The sequence below is a fragment of the Pteropus medius genome, unplaced genomic scaffold (genome assembly GCF_902729225.1).
Source record: "Pteropus medius unplaced genomic scaffold, Ma_sr-lr_union100, whole genome shotgun sequence".
Taxonomy (NCBI): Eukaryota; Metazoa; Chordata; class Mammalia; order Chiroptera; family Pteropodidae; genus Pteropus; species Pteropus medius.
In genome coordinates this window covers 15,882,430-15,905,814 of record NW_024340699.1, presented here as the reverse complement: position 1 = coordinate 15,905,814, position 23,385 = coordinate 15,882,430, and the positions used below count along the sequence as shown (strand labels likewise).

Genomic DNA, 23,385 nt, shown 5'->3' with positions numbered 1-23,385 from the left:
CAAAATATCAGCATTAACAGGAGTTTGGGAGAGGTAGACTGCAACCCTCACGATGACAGAGGGCTCAAGACTTGAGTGCGGGAAGCGACTGCAGGCAGCGGGAACAGCCAGAGAGTGAGAACTAGCGGCAGAGCCTGAGGACGTGGCTGACCCGCTGCCGTCGCGCGATAAATCCTGAGCGAGGCGTTGCCTCTTACGGACGAGCAAAGAAAAGGAGGACGAGCAGAGATAAAATCTACCCCTGCCGAAGACGCTGTGAAGGCTGCTGAAATGGCAACAAAGGACTTAGATTACGACATGACCTCAGCTGAGAGGGCGGCGGCAGGATTTGACAGGGCTGACCCCGATTTCGACAGAAGTCCCACTGTGGGCACGACACTATCAAACAGCACTGCGTGCTACAGAGAGATCGTTCGTAAAAGAGTCAGTCCAATTTCTCTGTCGTCCTATTTTTAAAAATGCCCCCAGCCTTCAGCAACCACCCCCCTGACCAGGCAGCAGACATCGTCAAGATTCTCCACCAGCAAAGATTACGGCTCGCTGGACTCAGATGACAGTGAGCCTTTTTCTTAGCAATGCAGTATATTCGATAACGTCTGCGCATTGTTTTTCAGATGTAACGCTATCGCACGCTTCACAGACTGCAGTACGGTGTGAACATAACTTTCACACGCACCAAGAAACCAAAAACTTCGTGTACCTCACTGTATCGCAACGTTTGCTCCACGGCAGTGGATACCTCTGAGGTAGGCTACGGCCAGTAGGAAACTCAGGTGACCCTCTGAATGAACGTCGTTTTCATAATGGGAAATGACTTCCTAGGCAGAAAGTGCCCCGGAAGAAACTCCAGGTAATAGCAGATGGAACTAAACACAAAATTAAGACCGACAGTAGCGCTATTTCTGTAACAGAATGACTCATGATTAAAAAGCTCAAATATCTGTAAGAAAACTAAGACCCCAAAACATGAATAAAAACAAAACCAGAATCTACAAAAAAGTCAACACGCATATGAAATACGTGAAAATATAGACTTAAATAAGATGTATTTACTTACCAAGTTAGAAGACTTTTTTTTTTTAAAAAAAGGACTGTTAGAAAGGAAACAATGGGATAAATACCACTGGCAGAAACAGTAACAACATGTATGGTGCAAAGAACGCATGGCCCTCAAAACGCTCACACCCTCGTCACGCCCTGGGAAACAGTAAGTGCCACTTCTGAGGGTCTAGTCTAAGGAAATGACTGAAGATGTGACGATGTCGCGCTTCGTTCTGAAACGTGGACAACTGGATTATTCAATAACAGGAGAACTAGTACGGTAAAACGGGATTTGCTACACTACAGTACTTTCTGCTGCTACTTATGAAGATGTATATAAAGAGTTAACTGCCATAAAAAAAAATAAGGTAAAAATTTTTAAGGCAAGAAACAACATTTTATACAGTGTTGTCAACTATATTTTTTAAAGGGAAAAAAAGAGACCAAGAAATGCCACCACATCAATGGTGACTTCTCCGGGTGCTGGGATTCTGGGTGTCCCTTTCCCACTTCCTTGTTCTTTTCTGGAAATTCAACACCATACAGTTGTCAGAACCACCATTACACGCGAAGAGATGGGAGACGAAACAAAAGTCTCTTGGCCTAGCACGACACACACCCCGGCGTAGCTCACACACCCTTACAAGTGGCCCTCCCTGGGAAAAGGACGAAACGGTGCCCTCCACGAGCAGCCTGCTCACTCAGAAGAGTGCCAAGGGGAGGAGATCGCCCTGGGACCCCCCGGGATCCCCCGGACCGCCCACTCACGTAGACCGCGAAGTCCTTGGGGGCGCTGCTGATGTTGCCGGTGGGCGACAGTGCCTTTGGGATGTGCTCCAGGGCGAAGCTGGTCGGGTGGATCTTCATGGACAGCCTCACCACCAGGTACCCCTGGGAGCCTCTGAACGCCCAGCAATTCCCCGGGTACATGTCAGGCTAGGGAAAAGGCGACATGCGGGAGCTTAGCAGTCGAACGAGCTCTTAACCGCTTAGAAAACAGAAGCTGTGAGCAAAAAGACTGAAAACACTGAAGCAAAAATACAACTTTTACGTGGTAAAAAAACCATCATGAGCAAAATCCAAAGACAAACTGGGGAGAGGGGTTTGCAACTTAAACCCCAAAGGGTGACCGTCCCCAGTACGCGAGCAGGTTTGCAAAACTTAAGATAACCAGAATCTTAAAGAAAAATGAGTGAGACAAACACATTTCAAAAAAATAAGGTTAAATGGCCCCCAAACATATGACAAGATGTCCCACCTGACATAACAAGAAAAATACAAATTTAAATGACAGGGTGTTACCATTTGTCATCTAACAGATTACAGTATCTGAAAGTTTGACAAAACCCACTGCTGACGCTGTGGGGAAACCAGACCCTCACACGCCACTGGTCCGTACGCGACCTCTGGCAGCACAGCCACGGCTTACGCGTCTGCCCCGCCCCCCGCCCCACTGCCGTCCCTGACGTACCAGCTAAAAGGAAAAATGGCGGGCAGAGAACACTGCCTGCCAGAGGGCTTCTAACAGCAAAAGAGGAGGCCCGCCTGCGGCAAGGCCTCGGTGACCAGCTGCGGACACCCGGCAGTAGGCCAGGCGCCATGCTGCTGTGCAGTGACCAGAACCAGCCTGCGTACACAGCAAGGCGCACGGCAGCCACCTTTCTTGCAGGGAAGTGGCGGAGGGGCAAGGACACGGCGAGGCCCGCACGTCACTCGGGCTTCGTGAGGGGACGCCGGGACGCCGGGACGCCGGGCCTGTGCTCGTTTCCAGCTTATCTTTAGTGCCAGTGACCGGCTGCCCTCGGCTCCCCTTTCTGCCTGTCCTGCGTCAAGGGGTCCGGGCCCTTTGGGTGTTTTCCTCTGCCAGCCCAAAGGTCAGGGTCTGTCAGCAGCCGGGGCAGGAGGGCACGGCAGGCTCCCGGCAGCCCCCAGGACATTCGGGGGGAGTGAGGCACCTCGCTGTGGGCGGCTTTCCTGGCACCCTGGAGGGTGGATCTGGCAGGTTCCACCAGTGTGGCACCATTTAGTGACCTATGGCTGCGCCCTCCACACGGAGGTCTCTTGGGGGGGGGGGAGGCCCTGCGCAGCCATAGGGTGCTCACCCCGCATCTGCTCTCCCAGACCCGCAGACCTCGCCGAGTAGCCGTCACCTCTGCCCCATGCCCCCAGGCCACTGTCCCAGCTGGGCAGCCAAGGACAAGGGGATCATTCGGATGGCACCAGAGGACCCCAAATCTTCCGTGTCCTGACACTTACTTAACACTCGAGTATCATGAATCCTTGATGACTGGGCTGGTGGTTTTTAAGTGAAAGACGACTACCGTGTGGGTGTTTCACGTGAAAAACAACTTGAATTTTCTTCCAAAAACATCACTACCAGCAGGCAGCATTTCGGCACCGAGGTAAACGACACATCTGATGACGTGAACGCTTCGTCCTCGAGCCCTTTAACCGTGGGGCAGCCCGCTGGGGCTTGGCGTGAGCACAGCTTAGCGTGCGCCTCTCCCCGTTCTCGCTGCGGACAGGGGGAAAGCACGCCCACGCTGTCTCAGAGGCCTGCCCGCAGCTGTGACAGCCACGCTCGCTCACGACCGCACAAGGACACGACGTGCGAGGCCCTGCTGAGGGCATCAGAACTCAGCCTGAGGCGGGACAGGGACGAGGGGGCCCTGGCGGTGCTCTTGGCCTGGCGCCACTTCCTGGGGCACACTCATGACCTGCACAATCTCTTGCATGTGTCATGTACCCAGCCGGAAGGCTCGAGAACCTGGCACGGAGCCGGTCTCAGCTGGCACCCCAGCCAAGCCGGAGGCCCCGCAGGGTGGTCACGGAGCCCACGTGAGGGTGCGGTGCAGGCGGCCGGGGCGACCTACCTGGATCACGACGCGGGGCGACTGAGAGAAGTACCAGAGCGGCACCCCGAACAGGCTGACGAGCGCGGTCCTGGTCTCGTAGGTCTCGGAGCAGCGGGTGCTCAGGACGCTGCCGCCTGCAAGCAGAGCGCGAGTCCATTTCAGTGCCTGACTCGGCGCTTCGGGACCGGCACCGCGACCCCGCTCGGGGACCTGCCTGAACCGTCTCTGACTCGTACAAACCAACCCGCCCCTCACGCCGGCCCTGCTCTTAATGTCCCTTCCTCCCCAGTCAGTGTCACGGGTCTGCGACTGGCGTCGGGGGCACGCTGTGGACCTGCCGGCACCGACAGACCCTTACGGCGCGGGCTGTCCCCTCGTCTACACCTGCGGGGACGGCAACTCTGAAGGAACTTTCGTTCATCCTGAAGAACGGCGAACCCGGCTGGCGCCCGCGCTGCCTGGCAGGTGAGTTTCAGGGGCTAGGGAAGAGGCCACCACGTGCGCTGCGGAGGCTGCTGCCGCCGCCGGGCACAGGGCTGGGGCTGTCTGGGGAGAGGGGCTGTCGGACTGGATGCGGCGGTGGCACACGGCGTGCCCTGGCAACCACTGCTTTGTTCACCGTGATGGCGAAGGTCACGTCATATCAATCGCATCTCCACGAGAATGCAAAAGCAGTGCTGAAAACAGGCTGGTTCGCCCCGCAGGACACAGGGCGGACAGGACGTCGATGCCAAAGCCCACAGGACAGAAAATTGGTGTGGTAAGCAGCAGCAGCAGCAGCAGCAATAAATTAAAAACAACAAAGTAAATAATAAAAATAAAGACTCCTGGGGAGCTTGCAAGTGACAAGGCAGAGGGCACCACAGCCCTCGGGGCGCCAGCACACCATCGGGTGGGCACCTTAAACAAAAAACAAGGCACTTTTGACCTGCCGATCAACAGACCCGAACCTCTGAAGTGTCTTAAAACGCTAATCACTCTACAAAAGTCCAGAGCATGGCGACTCACGTTTCTAGCTCAGAGACCTGATAAATATCTCATTTACTGACAAATCCTTCACTTCAGTTCAGCCTCCTTAGATGAGAACTCTGAATTAATGACATACAGATTTGCAAGAATTATTGTGCTTCTAAGAAAAAATGACAACCATCAGTCCCAATGAAACGTTTAAAATGTCTTTGGATCTCTCTGAACTGAAAAGAATTTCCTCAGAAACCACTGAATTTCAAAACATGTAACTAACTCAAACACCTTAATGTTCTACAAAGTCACCCCAAACAAAATGTCCTCTGAGACAGTCCACAGCCTCCTTGGCGTGCGCGATGCTGGCAGTGTGGCTGCTTTGACGTGTGACAGAGGTTTTCCCCCCATGCTAAGGATCCTGCGGGATGGCGAAGGGAGCCCGTGCCAGCGGCCGGTGGGGACCAGGTTCATGACCCGGGTCCCCATTCGAGGCTGACACAAGACACGTCGCCACATTTCCTAAACCACTGGGATCAGGCACGTTGAACAGCCTGTGGTTTTAAACCAGCCCTTCACACCGCTTTGCTCAAGGAGCAATGCCAGCCCACCAGCCTCGCAATGCCTGGATCTTAAAAATTCTGAAAGACGAGATTTTCTGCAACACGCGTGCTGGCACCATCTTTTCTACACAGACACGACGCCACTCGTGGGATTACTCCTCTCGTGTCTCATCAGCACTCACCTGTTTCTTCACAGCACTGTCCCTGTGTTTGAGCCAAACGTCACCGAGGGGTTAGGTGACAAAGAATAGATTACACCATAATATCTCACTAGACTCCAATTCTGATTTTTCAAACATAGCTAGTTGGCCCTGGAAATCCTGGCCCAGGGCCTGAGGACCGGACGCAGCCCCCGACGCGTTCTGGCCGCTCTCTCCCGCCTCCCCTACCGGCTGGCCGCATGGGGCGAGCATCATCCCAGCACCCACCACACACGCCTAAAGGAGCACGTGTTCATGCCACGAGCGCCGCGTTCTGGGGGCGCTGCCCTGCTGTCAACCCACTGCTGGCTCCACGTGGGTGAACTGTGGCCGCTCTGCCGTCACGGGTCTAGACCGCCACTAAAGGCGAGGACCTCAGCTGAGCGGGTTGTACTTTTCGCTGGAGGGCCTTGCTTTTCATTTGTAAGAAACGTGGTGTCTGGGAGGTGCAGTAAATGGGGTGCGCCTGTTCTCTCTCGTGCACACACACACATGCACGCGCACGTGATCATCAACAAAGAACCACCATCCCACAGCCCAGAAAACCCCAAAGCCACCTACGAGCCCCGAACTGGGGTCTCCCAACGCGCACCGTCACACGGGCCGACCCACACAGCCGACGTGTGGCCATCAGCACAGCCACCGCCCCTCGGAGGCGGAGGGGGGGACCTGACTGCTCCCTAAAGCCAGCACATAAGGGACCTGCCTCAAGGAAGGCCCTTTCTCAGATCTCTGAAAGCCCCCTGGAGTCCCTGGTGCTGGACGCAGGGCGCTAACAGGAGTCAGAGGTCTCCACCTACCGCCGGACTCCAGAGCAAAGTCCACCATGCCAGTCTTGTCCTGGGAGTAGAGCTTCAATGCATTGTTCACAATGACGTGCGCTTGCTGCACAGGTCCACGGGAGGGATGCCAGGCCGCAGAGGGGAGAGATGAGACCCAGTGTTAGTAACAGCAACATAGGAGCACATTTTCAGCTACCTGAGGTTGGGGACAACAGGCACAGGGGACATTGCAGCAGTTCCAAATTGCAGTCCCACACCCAGGCAGGGCTGTCGGGTACGGATGGGGGACTAGGGCCTTTTCATCGGGTTCAGCGGCCTCAGCACTCTGAGCCAGAAAACCCTCTGGTGTCACGAAGTGAGGGCAGAGCCAGGATCCGAGTGGGGACAGTATTACTGAGAGTTCTGTGTAATTTCGGAAGGTACGCGGCCACCAAGTAAGTGGATCTTTGGAACAAAAAGGCAAGTCGACTACAAGGGACTCCCAAGAAGTAGCCAAACCTCGCAGAGCGGTGGCCCTTCTGCACGGTGTGCCCTGCTGAGCGCGGTGACGTCACAGCCACACGTGAAAGCATCCTTAGAGCAAGACACAGGCATCGGTGTCCCCACCCCGTGGACCTCACACATCTGTCTACATACCGCTTCTGTTATTCCAGAAACCCCGGCGTCATTCACAGCAGACATGATCGTTTCAGACGTGGGGATCTGCTTTGTCACGGAAACACGGTGGGTCACCTCCTTCAGTATCCGCAGCTCCAAGTCTCGTAACAACACCTGTAAGTCGTCCTTGCCGACAAACTGTGAAGACAGCTTCTGGAGCAGCCCTTCCAGCACGCCGGCCCACTGCCCGTCTGACACCAGGAGCCCGAGCGTCTCCCTGACCCGGGCATCCACCTAGAGACAGCGCAGGGAACAGATTGTGAGTCACTCCGACAACCCACTCCCGCCACCTTCGACGCCTCGCAAGTGTCACACAGCTTCTCGGGATCCCTAATGTACATGCGACACAATCTTTCCCGTCCTATTAACCTGCCAAAAACACTGGAACAGACTCGAAAGAGCAGGAAGGGAAAAGAGCATGGCGTGAACGCAATGTGGGCCCGAGAATGAGGAAGGAGACGCTCCGTCCACCGTGTCCCCTGCACGTGCCCCTCGGCACGCATTCCGCACCCGGCCTGCGGGCAGGGAGCAGAGATGAAGGTGCACCATCCACCAGCCACAGAACGACGCCCAGTGTGATCGTGAGTGTGCCAGAACTGTCCCCACACACTAGCTCCACACAAGGGTATGAGAGAACGCGCTCGGGGAGCAGCACGGTGGCCTGTGCATGTCAGCTGTGACACCCCACGTGGATGCACTGCTCCTTGGCGGCCACTCCCGCCCCGCCCCACCCCACCGGCTGCACAACACCCCACGCCCGCGTGTCCATCTGCCCCGCTGTGTTCATTTGTCAGAGGGGTCCCAAGAGGGTGGCTGCAAGTTTCAAAGGGTGTGTGCCTCTGTGGCTCATGTCCTCAGACTTCTGCCCCGTCAGCACTGGACGCTCCTGTCGCCACTCCTGCCGATCTGAGCGCTGCTGCCAGCTGCAAACACAGGCAGCGAGGCAGCGGTCCCGGCCCACGCGCTCGCCCGCGCTGCACTGTCCTCCCGGCCACTCGGGAGCCCGCGCCTGTACGACATTTCGCGCGTGCAGCAGGTCCCGCCTGAGGCCTGCCGGACGTTCGCCGCTGTCTCCATTTTCTGAAACGTCTGCACTTCTTCTTCTGAAGCCGTGTGGCTCTGACACGAGGCAAAGCTCGCCGAGTGCAGTGTGAGTCTACTTCAGTGAACAAACACAACGCACACACACGCCACCCCCAGATCAACGCTAGTGCGTGGCTGCACGCGCATCGGCAGCATGGAGGGTGCGCACGCGAGGGTTAGCGCACTATGCGCCTGGATGCGGGAAATTCGAGGAGCGCTGAATTTTTAATCATTTCAGTGTTATTTTAAATTTTTAAAATCTTCAAACGTAGTTAACTGAAGGTTTTTAAAAGAAATAGAAATTAACTTAATGAACGTAAGACATCAACGCCAGTGCTCTCTTCGCTCTGAAAAAACGAATGTAGGAACTGAGCGAACGTACCTTTTCGTGGATGGCATCCACCTGCTCGCAGCTGGGGGTCACATGCTGCCCCTGCGACAGCTCTGATTTCAGGAGACTCAGCTCCAGCTGCAGCTGCTTCACCACCGACAGGAGGCGCTGCTCTTCCTCGATCCCGCTGGGAAGGGAAAGGCCGGTCAGCACAGGCGCGCGCACGCAGGAGCCGAGCCGGCGGGCCCCTGAGGCGTCTGCGCCGTGAGTCTGTCGCCCGGACCACACTGGCGTGCACGCGCAGCGTGAGCTCCCGGCCGAATTCTCAGAGTTCCCCGCGTGAACTCACGCCTGCCCAACCTACACTCGCTGGTGGGGAAAGCCCCGCCAGGCGGTTCACCACGTAGGGACTGTCTCCTGAGAACTACAAAACAGACTCAGAGATGAGACGGTACTTATCAGTGACCGCTACGAAGCTCGCCGTGAACCCTTCACGCTAATGGAAGGCACGACTGATCTAAAACCACATGGCTCTGGGTCAGCTTCAATAATCCTGGTTTTCTGTGACAGCTGTACGACGGGAAACGTCGCCACACCGCCCTAGTTCACGGGTGGATAAGCTGCTGCGACACCAACGATCCCTGGGCCAGAAAAGCGCCCTGCGGGTGAACGCCTCAGGGTCTGTGGGATGATCAGCATGGCGAGCACATCCCCGTGAGACGTGTGCAAGTGCGAGACGCTTGTGCCCGTCCTCACAGAGGGCACGCGACCAAGCACACGGGAGCCGGAAACAGGACGTGCGCGGGGTGCACTCAGGGGTGACTGAGTGAGGCAAGGCGAAGGTGCCCTGTGCTCACAGGCGGGGCCCGTGGGGCATGACCAGGCGGGAACAGACAGGCCACCTTCCGAGTGTCGGGAGGGAGGGGTGGTCTCAGCGGCAGAGGACGCAGGAAGGGACAGGGTGAGGAGCCGCACCCCATCCCCAGTGTGACAGCTTCGCAGAGGCCCAGCGAGGAGGGGTCATGCCCACCAGATAAGGCGGGGCTTCTCTGTGTCCTAAGGGGGCCCTCCGAGCACTCCCGGTCAACGCAAGGGCGCCACTGCCCCTGGGGTTCTGCGTGGAGGGAAGTGGACGCAATAAGCCCCCGAGGGCCCTGGTGTCCTCAGGTGGCTCCGAAGGATCTCTCAGAAAGACACAGAGCTGAGAGCACCCCGCACAGAGCCCGTTGCCCCAGAGAAGGGGGCTCCACAGCCAACAGACAAAGGGGAGTTTGCTTGGATTCTCCTACCTCATTGTCCTTTGCTTGGTCTGTTCTAGCTCCTTCTGAATGACCTAGAAAGTACAAGGAACAACCTGTTTACACAAAGGCACACAATTGATTAACTACACGTATATATATATGTAGCTACACGTCGTCTGGGCCACCTGCCTGTGGCTGACAAGCGGTAGATATTTATTGTTCAAAGTAAACGTTTCAAAGGCGTACGACACGTGCTGAGAAAGGTACACGAACTGCACAGGAACAGCTGGATGGACTTGCAAAATAAGCAGCTCCCGAACCAGGACCCAGGCCAAAGGAACCGCAGCACCACCTCTGGGCAGTGTCGTTTCAATGGCAAAGGACAGGAAAAGGAAACAGCCAGTGCACGCTTGAAGAACTGGCTGACTCACTCGCTCTGTGCACCAGGCTGAACAGCCACACCTGCTCAAGCTGCGTGTGGGCGGAGGCCACCCTTCCTCTCGCTGCCAGGGGATGGGCAAGACCAAGGCCACGATACCAGCTCCTGACGAGAGGCTCGCTTCCTGCTCAGCCTCCCCGCACCCCGCCCCAGCCCAGGGGACGTCTCATCAGCCAACAAACTGCCCTCGCCTGATTCTGACACTGTCAGTAACACAGCCCCCATCTCGAGGTCCCCAAAGGGTGGGGCCGTGTCTGACGCCGAGGCCAGCCGACAGAGGCCCCATCCAACGTGCCTGCTCTGGGGGCGTACCCCGTGGTCCCACGGCTTAGAGCAAAACAGGCCCCCTGACCACCCCCCACCCCACCCCGTGCCTCTACCAACACCTGAGAATGACAGACTTTCCCATCAGAAAAGTAACTTCCTGTCACAAGATGCAGGTCCTTTTCCCTCTAGAGACAGCATGGCGGAGGCTGTGTGATGGCCACAAGAGCCGGCCACTGCTTCTGCAGCCTGGGCTCAGACCTCCCCGCCAAAAAAACACACCTTGGAACCAGTGCATGGGACGTAGCTATGAAACGTCAGAGCAATCAAAGGGGGACCACAAGGGGGACAAGGGAACAGTCCCAAGTCTTGTTTTCCAGTTTTAAGGACAGCAGCAAACATCCTGAACAAGCTGAAAACTTCAGCCGTAGTGGGGATTTTCTCATCGCTTTGTCGGGGCTGCAAGGAAAGGTCAGGGCAGAATACCTCAGATTTTTCTGTCAGTTTTCCGAGAACATCTTCCAGGTTTGCGATGCGTGCGCTATGGTCTTGGTGGGCGGTCACGTGGTCAGCCTTGGAAAGGAAGAGGAGAGGCTGAATGGCGGAGAAGTTAAGCAACGAATGAAAACCCGGCAAGTGAGGCCGAGCGACTTCTGCGCAGAGTCCCCCGGACTGGGGACTGTCTGGTGACAATCGGGCAGAGCGTCCCGGAAGGAATCGTCTGCTAAGTGTCCTCATCTTCCTCTCTATCTTCAGAGATCTGAAACCCGTGCTGAAACGCACAAAGAGCTTCTCCAGCTCGTGAGAACGTCAGTTAAGCCCTGCGGTACCGGCACGCACCGTGTAGAAAGCAAATTTGTTACTACTCGTTCAGTAAATGTCATCAGGCACCCACTGCACTTAAGCGATTTAAAATAAAAGAATCACGGACACACCGTACATACGTTCTCTCCATTGTCTCATAGTCACAGGACACACACGACACACAGACGCTCACTAGGAATGAACCTATCCGAACCCTGCCCCGGACCAGAGGACACCCTTCAGACACACGGGCCCAGGGGACTAATTATTCAGCAACTGAGTGGGCAAGTCACCATTCTGGCTGGTGAGAAAAGGGATCGACAAAAACATCACGTGTGGGAAATACGAAGTTTTTCGACACAAAGTAAGTGTTGAAAAACAGTTTGTCCAACACATCCCCTCCACGCGCTTCGTGATGCCTGCACGGAACAGCTGCGTGAGGCCAGGCCTGCTCGCTGGAGAGGGGAGAGGGGTCAGAGGGCGACAGCACAAGGCACGGCAGCAGCAGTGAAGGCACCGCACACACGGAGTGACCGAAGTCCAGGTCACGAGACAGAAAACAGAGCAATAAATGCCCTCATCATGGGGACGTTCACTTGCTAACTGATACCCCATCTCGTTTCAAAGTGATCCATAAAAATTCACAGAAAAATAAGATTAAAAATAAGATAAACCAGAGCACAGGGGTGACGTCAGCTGGGAGGACGAACGCAGCCCCTATGCTGGGCGGAGAGCGTCCTGGCTTTAGCCAAGACTCCTGCTGCCTGGCTGCAGAGTCCAGCAGGAGCCGTGCCACGATGGCAAGGCCGCCCATCCGAGCTGTCCCACACAGCAGCTACGGCACACTTGAAATGTGTCCAGAGCAACCAAAGCTAAATGTTAGTTTTAATTAAAATTTACACAGTCACGTGCGACTAGTGACGTACTCTGAAGGAAAATGTGGATATATCAGAAAAATATACGGCCACAGGTGAGGGGAAGGACAACAGTTCCAGGATCAGGGGATGTGCGTACTTAACGCTAGAGTGTGGCTGCTTCAGAAACAAGCTGGGGGTCCACAGCCACGCCACCCTGAACGCGCCCAATCCCGTCTGATGTCAGAGCCTAAGCCGGGTCGGGCCTGGTTAGTACTTGGATGGGAGACCACCTGGGAAGACCAGGTGCTGCAGGCGTTACAATAAAAAGGAGAAAAGAAGAAAGCCGGGTCTCCGCTCTGCCTGAGGCCGGCTGCCAGAAAGACGCCTGTGTACAGGGGCGCTCTGGGAGGCGGCGGGGGAGGAGAGGGATCCTGCACTAGGCTCACGTAATTCAGAATCTGAATTAAAGTGAGATCAGGCCGCGTGCACGCAATTCAGCGCACAGAACACTAGACACACTGATTCTTGTTTTTCTGAACTGCCATTTGTTTTCCTTAAAAAAGAACGGAAACGTCACTGCCGTTTTCAGGGCCTCCCCGTCCACAGCGTGGGGTGCGCGACCTTGGCCGCCTCAGCTGGGAAACGCTCCCTGGACGCAGCGCTTCCGGTGTGCGTCTCCGCTCGCCCGGCAAGCGTCCTGCGCACAGGGACGGCGCTCGCCGATCCGCCACCCGCTTTGGATTTTTGCAGCAGCATCTGCCTCTGCGACAGGCTAGCGTCGGCCCTCCCCACCGCCCTGCCACACCTGCACAGACAGCACGGTCCGTGCGGGTCCGTCTGGCCATCGTGACTGTGCTGACCGATCGTACGGGCATCATCCCAGTTTCCTGGCTGAGCAACGGCTGAGGCATCCGTGCAGGATGCCAAGTGTCCTCTGAGTGGGCGCAGTGAGGGAGCAAGCACCCCTGCCCCCCACCTTGTGCCGTCAGCAACCGACAAGGGGAGCAGCGAGAGACCTGCCTTGGGCCAAACCAGGATCGAGAAAAGACTTGTTTGTTCTTCAAACGCGTTTCAGCCCCTCCGGGCGGGAGACCGCCACACACTGAACGGGCCTCGCCCAGCAGTGGCAGCTGCAGGCACCGTGGCGGGGCGGTGGGGGGAAGCAGAGTGGTGGGCCCCGCACAGGGTGCACAGCCAGCTGGGGAGTGAGCCCAGGCCGTGCGACGTGTAGCCCTGGGGCAGCCCGGCTGCGGGGGCTGCTTCCAGCGGAGCGGCCCGCAGGAGCTCAGCGGGCCCAGGCCGTGCACGGGCCGCAGCGAGCAGACGTGGGCTCTGGGACGTGAGGGGACCAGGTCCCACCGCCGCCGTGGCCTGTGGCTGAGGAGCGGGCTGTGCTGGGACAGGAGACAGACACCAAGAGAAGCACAGTGCGGGGAAAAGGGGTAACGCGTGTTTTAAAGGCCAATCCAAAAGATCTAAATGAAGTCATTTTGGAAAATGAAAATAAACGTCAGTTTGGGGCAAAGCAGGCTGACGAGTCTCTTCTTGAGACTTCCAGACACACCAGACCTTCATGCACAGGCTCCTGTCCCACGTGGGACACCTTGCGACACCTTGGATCGCAGGTTTGAAATGTCACACTGCCGGTGACAGAACTCGCAAACCAAATCACTGCTGACAGGGCCCATAAAATTTTCCCCAAATACGTTCGATCCATCTCAAACTGAAGCGCAGCCCAGGTCGGCCACAGGCCGGGAGACGGCCCCACTCCGCCACCCCCTGCTACACGCCGCCTCACTGGTGGGCGTCTCCCACGGCCTGTGATGGCCAGTCCCCTCAGTGGGCACCACTTCTCACTGCAGAGCCTCCTAGTCTGCGCCCCCCGAAAGCAAACAGCCCCCCAAGGGCTTGTCGGCATTACCTTGGGGCCCAAGAGTCCGTCGGCACTCATCTCCTTCAAACGCTGGCTCACCACGTGGCTCACCAAGGACGACACCCCCTCCCTGCCGCCGTCTATCTGGTCCACACGCATCTGCAGCTTCTGAAGCGAGGCTGTCAAGTCTCTGAGCCGCTCATCGTGGCTCTGGCACTGTCCAGACAAAGAGGTCATCCACCTTTCCACTTCACCCATCCGACGCCAGCCAATGGTCCCATCACCAGCCTGAAACAGGAAGGAGACGTTCAAACTGTGACACAAACGAGAAGTTAAACCCGGGGCCAAATGACCTGAGGTGCAGGTTAAGTCCAAACCACCAGACAGAACGCAACGGCACAACGTCCACTGGGACACAAACACGCTAAAGGAAGACAGGAAGCGCGCGCCGTGCCCCCCCCTTACGTGGCGGACCACGGGCACTCCGTGTCCTCCTCTACACTTTCTGCACTTTCAAAAGTAACAAATACTACTATTTTTAAACCAAAATGAACTGAATAATGATTACGTGCGTTACCGGAACAATTTGAGAGCATTTAAAAAGCTTATTGGACGTTCGAGAATGTTTTTGAAACAGGGTGCCCAGCTGTGCAGCCTGCTTGCAGGCGGCAAGAGCAGTCGCCGAGAGGAGCCATGAGGAGGCCGTGAGGAGGCTGGCGCGAGGGCGTGCCGGTACCTCGAGCGGTGGGCTCGGGCGGGGACCGTCGGGCGAGAAGGTGCTCCCGGGGCCGTCCGCCCTCTGCGTTCTGTACACGTGTGTCCAGTTCACCGCGGGCAGGAACGACAGGGGACCGCCCTGGCCCCAGAGTGAAAGGCCTGCACCTGGAGGAGACACGGCGGTGCGACTGAGTCTGCGTGCACGCTCACCGCCCTCCCAAAGACCGCCCCCGCGCTCGGTTCTGCCACCCGCCCCCGCGCTCGCATGCGTTCACCACCCAAGGCAACTAGGTCGAACTGGACTCACCCAGTAAAAGCAGCAGTGGAATGAGCAAGATTAAAAACTTGCAAATATTTCGAAGGCACCTAGGAAGAAAAAGGAAAACATTTAACTTGGAAGAAGCACAAGGCAGGGGTCACCATTCCATTCTGTCTCTCTAGGTGAGCTCATACGAAACAGCCCCATTTTAAAGGGGAGGTCCACAGCATGAGAGCTGCAGTCACGACTTTCCCTACGAGGTGAGCACACACGCCTAGGAGAAACTGTCTCCAGCATGGCATCTCCCGGGCCCACGCTGACAAACACATCACTACCACCAGGCCAGGCACCAGGCTGCGGCCACCGGAGGGGCACGAAAGCACTTGGTCATTGGCCCGTGGAGGGGACCTGCTGCCATGGGAACAGCACTGGAACGGGAGCCAAGGGCCTGGCTCTGGTCCTGACACCCCTCCCAGCTGTGTGGCCATCAACGCGTCCCCTAACCTCTTTTCTTTAGGAATGGCGCTTTTCCATTCCCCTGAGAATGGTGTGAAAAATTAAACAAGAAAAAGAGAGCATTTTATAAAACATAAAATATCACATAAATGCAAATTTATAGGTAAATATAAGCTAAATCACCATAAAACGATAAATCAAATGATACCCTGCAATTGGCACAAAATCAGTTCTTTAAAATAGCAAGCTGATACGGTACCAGTTTCCTTACCTTGTAAGAAGAAACACATTCAGCCAAGAAATCAAAGTAACAAACTGGTACCAGCCACTCCCCAGCCACCAGAATATTCCAGAGGCTGCCTTCCCTAAAAGAGAAAACACCAGACAGGCTCAGGAAACGTTTTTAGGAGAACCAGACTTATAACGAACTGTTTTTATGAAGGCCAAGCTAGAAGCACAAGGAAATTTACTAACACGTTTTGAAAGAAAATTAAGATGCAGTTAGGGATAAAGTATATTGAGGCGATGCTAATCAGCACAGCGGGAACATCCACACACTCAAACGCAGAAACATAAGCAAGTCACATGGCAACACGTAACGCTGATAAAGACGCAGGAAGAAACGATGCGGAAACACTGAACCCATGCATCTCAGTTACAGCCTGACCACGCACGTGGACTTACACAGAGCCCTAAACACCGGAGAAACGCAATGCTCATGCAGCCCGAACGCAGAATGAAACACGTTACGTCAAGGGTCAAAAGCATGTAAACCTAAATGAAATTTTTATTTCGCTAGGTAAATCATTAATTGCAGGTGCTTAACTGCCAGAAGCCTTGAAGAGAATGTTAACACAGAAAGCCAAAATAACCACCTGGAGCCACCATGGCCAACCAAAGAACCGACAACACCGTCTCCGACACAAAACACCCTGCCGCTCGGGTCCTCTGCAGGGTCTGCGTCAAGAAGCGACCTGTGACAGGTAAGATGTGTGCGAGGGGCACGTTCAGACACGGTCACCGGGAAGCCGGCTCTCCGTAGCCACAATACAACAACAAACGCCCACCAGCATGATTTAACCAAAATTCTCTCAAACCAGTAAGTGAAGAGTCTCTGCCCCAGGGAAAAAAAAAAACTATACTAACGAAATTAACTTAAGAAAACACTGCTCTGTGTCTGAATGGTTACCACCTAGCCCCGCTTCTGCCTGCAGATACTAATGGTCAAAGCGGGCATCCCGTGAAGCCCAGGGCCTGGTGGCTGCCCTTGCAGGCTCACGGTCAGTGCCAGCAAGATTTACATCAGAAAGATGAGATACTTTCAAGCAAATTAAATTCCAGACACCAGCACTTAACATGCTCCAGGTGAAAAAATGATTATTCAAGAACCAAAATGAAAATCATCCTACAGTCATTCCCATATTTTCCAGTGAAAAAGCATTTTGGAATTACAGGTGGCAGTGCCACTGGGTGGAAACTGACGCATGACAGACCTTTCAACAAACAGCGCACGTTACACAAAACAAAACTGGTTAGGGAATCAGCTTTGCTCCATTTTTAAAAGTGACTGCTGAACACTGCCCACTCATTAATTAACGCTTTTGTGTACACTGACAGCTGAAACTATCAAGTAATCCCAACGTGGCTAATATGCAAAGAAATAGGAAGATTCTTTTAAAAACCTATTGTTTTATGTTTATTAATTAACAATTAGGAGACAACTATTTTTGAAGCTCAGCTTTTTTAAAAAAAGGCAGCCTAAAAAAGGTGCCCCTTTACCAAGAAAGTTACAGGTATAAACTGGACACGTCTAATTGGCCACGTAAACCTCACCTCTGTGTCGCAAAGGTCCAGGCGGCAGATGGCGCCGCTGGGGCCTCTGCTCCCCGCGGAGACGGCCAACGCCAGAGGCACCTAGCCCTTCCTAAGCCTTCAGCTCGCCTCGAAGAGTTTTCTCATACATCCCGTTTATGTTAAGTATGCTTACAAAGCAGCTTTTCAGGGGAGACAGTCTCTGTTTTAAACCAAAGGTAGCCTGAACCCTGTCATTTATAAAGAGCACTTGAACTCCAAACACAAAGAACAAACATTTGTGAAGAACATGATAAAAACAAAAGTGCAAGAGACGACCTGCTTGAGAAAAGGTGTGCCCAACGGTCCCTGCCACGCTCCATGGCCCGGAAGACTGCCAGTGGCTGGCTGGCTGTGTCTCAAGGCGCTGCTTCCCCTTACAGTCATCGCCTGCGGGTGGTGGTGACAAGCAGTTAATTGGACAGATTAATATGCGAACCTTGTCGATCTGAACTGTGCACAACAATGGCAGCTTAAAAAAATTAGAAACTCAATTATGAGAAAAGAAAAAACAGCAAAGCGAATGCAACCTGGTGACGATTAGTGTCCATGGTTAAGGCCAGCGCGACTCCAGTAGGGAGGGCCACTGAGTCCCTGGGGTTAGTGGCCTGACAGTGACGGCCTGTGGGAAACCAAGTCCAAGGCCAAGAGCGTCAGAGGTAAAACGAAGCCATACTCACACGACGACTCCCCATTCTCCCTGAGGTGGCCGTCCTCTCCGAGGACGCCTTTCACGTCCATCCTCCCTCTGTCGCCAGGCCGAGCTGCAACACACGCGAACGGCGCTCAGCGAGCCGGAGAGCCCCACCGCCCGCCGCCTCCTGTCTCGGGGACGGCTCGGCTCGCACGGGAGGGGAGGGCAGGGGGCAGGGCTTCGGTTACGAAGGGGTTTTAAAGCCCCGGCCGGCTAACCAGCGCGCCCCGCCAACACGACACCAAGACGGGCCTGCTGAAGATCTTCTGAAATAGCATTCTTAATGTCATTCAAAGGAATTGTTTTTGCTTTAAAAGGGTAATAAGAATCAAAAGTTGAGCATACTACCTTTTTATTTAAAAAGCAACTTAGAAATGTTTAAACACTGATCAGCTTTCAGAAAAGTGAATTGCACACAAGACACATTAAAACTTTCCCAAGCTCCCTTCTGGAAAAGTCCAGCGAAAGTCTGCATTAAGGCCGCGAGAGGAGAAACGTGAAAAAGCAGTGCTCTCTCCACCGTGAAAGCGTTATTCGGTGGAAAAAAGGAGGAAAAAAAATTTAATAAATACCTTTTGATTCATGGCTTTTTGAGTTATAGCTTTCTGATTCACGATCTTTTGATTCGTAACTTTTCAATTTGTAATTTTCTGATTCACGATTGAGCTTCATTAAAACCACTTGAAAAAGTTGAACTAACAATGATGAAAGAGATGACGAAACGTACTTGGCCAGCCACAAAATCCTATCCGTGTAGAAAGACGCGCCGCCTAGTAAAAAACCGGGAACAGTTACTCCTTCCCACACAGCCAACGGTCACTCCTGACACGTGGGACAACCAGGTTACTCATTGCAGGCCAGGCAGACTAACTTTTTAAATGGACGCCAGAGAGTATTTGGGGAGCGACATAATGATAAATGGCACTCTGCCTGGAGTGACACACGTCACGTCCTGACAGAGGCAGAGCTGCAGGGCCAAGCTTCACGGGACGGCCGCCAACACCGACTCTCCCTCACTAGCGATCGCCCGCGAAAGAGCCAGTTTGAGGGAATTTCACCAATACTGTTCACACAAACGCTACCATGTGTAGATGCCGTGAACGACCCCTCCTTCACCTAAGCTCTCGCCCGCCCACCTTCCTGGACTACCTGCCTGGAGGAGAACTATCAGGCGAGACCCTGGCCGCGCCTCGAGGATGTCCGCCACAGCATTTGCAATAGGGGACGACAGAAACAAACGACATGGCCTTCGGAGGCATCGGCTCAGGTTTGGAGCCGCTGGACCAGGAACACCTGGCCCCTCTTCTCTGCCTTTCGTCCGTGCCTCAGCTTCAGAAGACACTCGTGACCCCCGATGCGTTTCCTGGCCACCTAAAATGTGTGGGGTGAGCCTCCACAAGCCACAGTTGCTAGACAGTCTTCTTCTTGAGAAAAAGGTCCCTTGCAGAGTGGCAGACAAAGCAGGCTGGCTTCTCCAGGGGCAGGCCCGGTCCGAGCGGGGTCCGTGCCCTTTAACCTGCCCGCCCACCTCTGGAATGTTGACCCGAGAGAGGCTGGCGCGTGCACACCGCAGACGGACAAGAAAACATGCCGAAGAGACGCCTGAATGTCACCCACACAGCGATTGAGAAAGTTCTCCGCAACTGTAAACGCAGTAGTAGAAGGCGTCAAAGAGGCTGAAGCTCAGCTCGACGAACACACGAAATGAAAACAGCGGCAAAGGCCGGCACGCGCCCTGACGGCGCTGACGACGAGGTGGAGACGAGGCACGGCTTCCGCAGGCGTCCGCACAGCAGTCAGCGACTGTCCTGTGTGCCCCCGAACAGGCCCCTGCTCAACGGCTGAACCTCCAGCAGCAGAGGACATGCGAACAAAGTAAGGAGAGGGAACGCGGGGAGTCGGTTCACGCCTGAGGGAAGCTACACGTGTTCCCAGTAACGCGGCCACAGACGCTCAGGCAGTGAGGGCCCCCCCAGCTCAGAGCGGGCTGGGAGGCTGGGCCCGGTGGGAGGGCTGCTCTCTGGCTGGTAGGCGTGGGGACTTGAACTTCCTTCCTGGCACATCTCTGATTTCCCATGGTTCTTTCATAAATGTTTAACGACTAGGAAGAGACTTTTTAAGAGTGATGAATCAGTTTGCTCCACGAATCACTGCTGTACTCTAAGAGAACGGGAAGACGACAGACGACAGAAACGAATGAAAACATAACTTGTTTTCCCCTCCAAGACGACCAAGGCCGTTTAAGCCAGCGAAGGGCGAGAGTCTCCAGTGGACCCTGCCAAAGGCCAGGCAGCACCGTCCCATCTGAAGACACCGTGCTGCAGAGCTGGGGACCCGCGGGTCCAGCGGTCCTGCACCGAACTGTGCCGGCTGGCTGCCGGTTATAAACAGGTGTGCCCTTTCTACAACACGAGTGAAGAGGCAGCAAGAAGGCAGAAAATGTCCCCCCACAGCTGAGACATCACTGGTTACAGCTGGGACTGGGCTTTTACTCCAAGAACGATGTCACGTGCAGCTTAGTGATGGCGCACTTCCAAGCGCAGTCTCGACACCCCCACCCTCAGGTGCCTCTACGTGGCCACGTGGAGCTAGGCGGGGGCCCGGAGGTGGCACCCAGCTCCGAGGGGAGCACATCCTGCAGGCCACGCCAGGTCCGACCCAGCGTCCATCCCTGACGGCGAGTCTCGTGAGCCTGTACGCCGGGGACAGCCATGGTGCTGGGGCCGCTGCGCTGGCGAGGCAGCGGGTGTGTGCGCTGGAGCAGGCGCGCCCTGGGCCACATGGGTCTCCACGCAGGTGAACCCAGGTTGAGGCAAAGCGTCGCAAAGGGGATCCTCACGTGGGGCCTGCCACTGATGCGACAGCAGACAGACCAGGAGCCGCAGCAACAGCAAAACGAGGTGCTGAACCACAAAGCTCCTTAGCCTTGGCACTGCCCGCACCACACGACAGCAGTCTCTAGAAAACTGCATGCCCTCACGGCACTGCCGGGAACACGGTGAGTGGACAGACACGGCCTGGCCCTCCCGGCGCTTCCCCGTCCCTGTCTCGTCCCTCTGCCTGAGCGCGTCCTCCAGCCCGGCCAAGCAGCCTGGCATCAGAGTAAACAGACAAGGAGCCAAGGACTGAACGCAGGTGATGTGCGTTTTCGGTCACGGGTCACCTGGCCTCTCCGTGGCGTGTGGGAGCAGTGAGCGACAGTGGGAAGTCGTGGACGGTGTGGGGTCCCGGGCCAGTGGGACCTGGGAGGGACCTGCAGCCATGCTCTCCACCGGGCCCCGGGGAGCAGCGCGCCCAGGAGGCAGCGTGTGGGCTCATCTGGAAAGGCTGCCGCAGCCCCAGTGGCTCCAGCGGCCACACGCACACCTTCAGAGCCACCTCCAGAGCCACCTCCGAGGACCTCCGTGTTCAAGCAAGCGCACCAGGACTGACGTCCACCTCAGTGGGCTAGTGGGGCCATCCTGGGACATGACCGCTACCATCCCAAACAGAGCCAAGGCTCCACGTGCCCCGCCAGCACCTGCGCAGTCCCACGGGGCCACCCCCAAACCTGGCGTTCCCTCGGGCACCAACTCCTACTGCAACGATAGGGACCAGAGAGAAGACAATTCTCTCACAGGCATGACCGCCTTCTGCGGCAGAGGCGAAAGTGCCACCGTCAAGCTACCCCTTCAAGCCCCGAAGGTCCGTGTGTCTGAAAGGGGCCGCACACTTCCGCTGGTTGCATTTCAGTAGAAATTTTCTTTTCTTACCCAAAGTCTAAATTTATAGAATTTCAGACACTCTTCGGGACAAAAATACCAGCCCCTTGAAATGGGCATCCAAAGAGGACGGGAAGGAACAGAGGCAACTTGGTGCGTTTCTTAAACCCTGACGTGATAATTCTGAGTTCCAGCCTGTGACAAACAGTGGGGACGCGGAGGCGACGAACCCAGGCCACAGAAAGGAAAGGGCTCCTGGGCGGGTGGCCGTGTCAACCTTCGCAAGCACGAGACTTACGTTTTTGGTTCCTGTCCCTCGAGTAGATCCGCGACACTGTCCCCTGGGAGGCAGAGCACGCGGTGAGCGTGTTCCTGCGCTCGGACAGCAGGCTGCAGTCACTGCAGGTGTAGCCGTTGCTCCTGGCCGCGTCCGCCGCCACGTCGCCATTTCCCTGAGTGACAGCTTTACTTCCACCTGCAGTTTTCGGAAAGCAGATGGAGCAGGTGTATCGCAATCCGCAGGTTCCTAACCAAAACTTCTCTCTCGAAAAGCATGGGGAAGATAAAGCGCTAAAGTAATTACCTTTCACATCTCCATCATCGTCAAGACCTAAAACACACACACACACGTTTTTGCTGTTGAACTCAAATTACCAAAACACAAAAAACCCATACAAAAAAAGTAAAGGTTACAATGGTTAATAAATCAGCATTATGGCACTGGTCAAGATTTATTTCCTAAAATGCCTAAAATTAATAGACATTTCCCCAGATACATGCAAACGTTATCCTGACGGAAGGTGGAAGGCCTCTCTAAGGAAACCGCGTGCGTGGAGAACATGGGCACAACAGCTGGTCCTGAAGGGCAGGCGGGACAGACAGCAGCAGCCCACACCTCGGGCACGGCGTCACGCGCACACACGCTGCACGCCCTTCCCGGAGCCAACGCCAATCCCAGTGCCCCCAAAACGAGATGTGGGACTTCAGGGACAAATCTGGGTCTTCCAGGCTCCTAGAGGCGGCCGGCCGCACACCGAGCGGGCACAGGCAGCACTGTGTCCCCCTCAGAGTGGCTCCCCTGCAGGACTGGGACCCATGACTGCTGCCCTCAGTCGGGCAGCTCGCGAGCCCCAGTTCCCCCCGGCACCTTGTCTGCGCTGAGCGCTTTCCAATGACTGCGAACTACTGTGCCTGCCCTGCCGCTTACAGCGGTCTGCAACTTAAAATCACACAGGGGACTGTTACAGAGTCTTTGCTTAAACAGCCCACGAACTCAGTCATTTAGAACAACAGTTACCAGCTGACTGCCCGGCGGCTTCATCTTCCACTTCACAGTGAACGATGATTCATCGGCACAGCCACTCGGGGTGACCGCTGGAAGCCGCTTCCTGCGTTTCCCACAGGTGGGTCTAGAGGGGAGCTGCGACCTTACTGGGCCCCTCCCACCCAGGAAGGGCAAAGGGACAACCTGGCTTGACTCCCTCCTTCCAGAGCATCCTGAGGAACAAGCAAGCTGCAGAGGGCTCACCCCAGAAGTGGTCCACTCTGGTCTGCTCGCGGATCAGGGACGCGTCTAGCACGGGAGGCCGCAGACCGGCGGCACCTTGCAGGCCAGCCGCGACCTTCCCGGACGTGTGGTTTGCGCTCCAGGCCAGCTTCCCTGCGCCTCTGCGCTGCTTTGCTGCTCTGAAAAGGAAGGAACGAGGGAGAAGTTTACAGACTTTTTCTAGTAAATACAAATGACAACATTTTACCAA

At 55.5% G+C, this 23,385-nt stretch overlaps 1 protein-coding gene and 1 pseudogene across 9 annotated transcripts in view; one reads left to right on the top strand and one right to left on the bottom strand.

The window, feature by feature from the left end:
* SUN1 (Sad1 and UNC84 domain containing 1) overlaps positions 1 to 23,385 on the bottom strand; it is a 46,963-nt gene that overhangs the window by 4,147 nt on the left and 19,431 nt on the right. For 4 of the 9 annotated variants that reach the window (XM_039879183.1, XM_039879117.1, XM_039879125.1 and 1 more), the window contains 18 exons: positions 23,157 to 23,314; positions 22,212 to 22,238; positions 21,927 to 22,103; positions 18,500 to 18,697; positions 17,914 to 17,997; positions 17,513 to 17,623; positions 16,258 to 16,356; positions 15,654 to 15,747; positions 14,975 to 15,033; positions 14,687 to 14,832; positions 13,999 to 14,238; positions 10,903 to 10,989; positions 9,762 to 9,805; positions 8,524 to 8,659; positions 7,038 to 7,292; positions 6,420 to 6,504; positions 3,915 to 4,030; positions 1,810 to 1,977 (listed from right to left, as the gene is read on the bottom strand). In XM_039879183.1, the coding sequence (XP_039735117.1) occupies positions 1,810 to 1,977; positions 3,915 to 4,030; positions 6,420 to 6,504; positions 7,038 to 7,292; positions 8,524 to 8,659; positions 9,762 to 9,805; positions 10,903 to 10,989; positions 13,999 to 14,238; positions 14,687 to 14,832; positions 14,975 to 15,033; positions 15,654 to 15,747; positions 16,258 to 16,356; positions 17,513 to 17,623; positions 17,914 to 17,997; positions 18,500 to 18,697; positions 21,927 to 22,103; positions 22,212 to 22,238; positions 23,157 to 23,314 (2,284 nt within the window). The remainder of the gene's footprint in view (positions 1 to 1,809; positions 1,978 to 3,914; positions 4,031 to 6,419; positions 6,505 to 7,037; positions 7,293 to 8,523; positions 8,660 to 9,761; positions 9,806 to 10,902; positions 10,990 to 13,998; positions 14,239 to 14,686; positions 14,833 to 14,974; positions 15,034 to 15,653; positions 15,748 to 16,257; positions 16,357 to 17,512; positions 17,624 to 17,913; positions 17,998 to 18,499; positions 18,698 to 21,926; positions 22,104 to 22,211; positions 22,239 to 23,156; positions 23,315 to 23,385) is intronic. The other 5 variants (XM_039879148.1, XM_039879157.1, XM_039879163.1 and 2 more) reach the window with 5 other exon arrangements.
* LOC120616987 (uncharacterized) lies at positions 12,274 to 12,392 on the top strand (annotated as a pseudogene).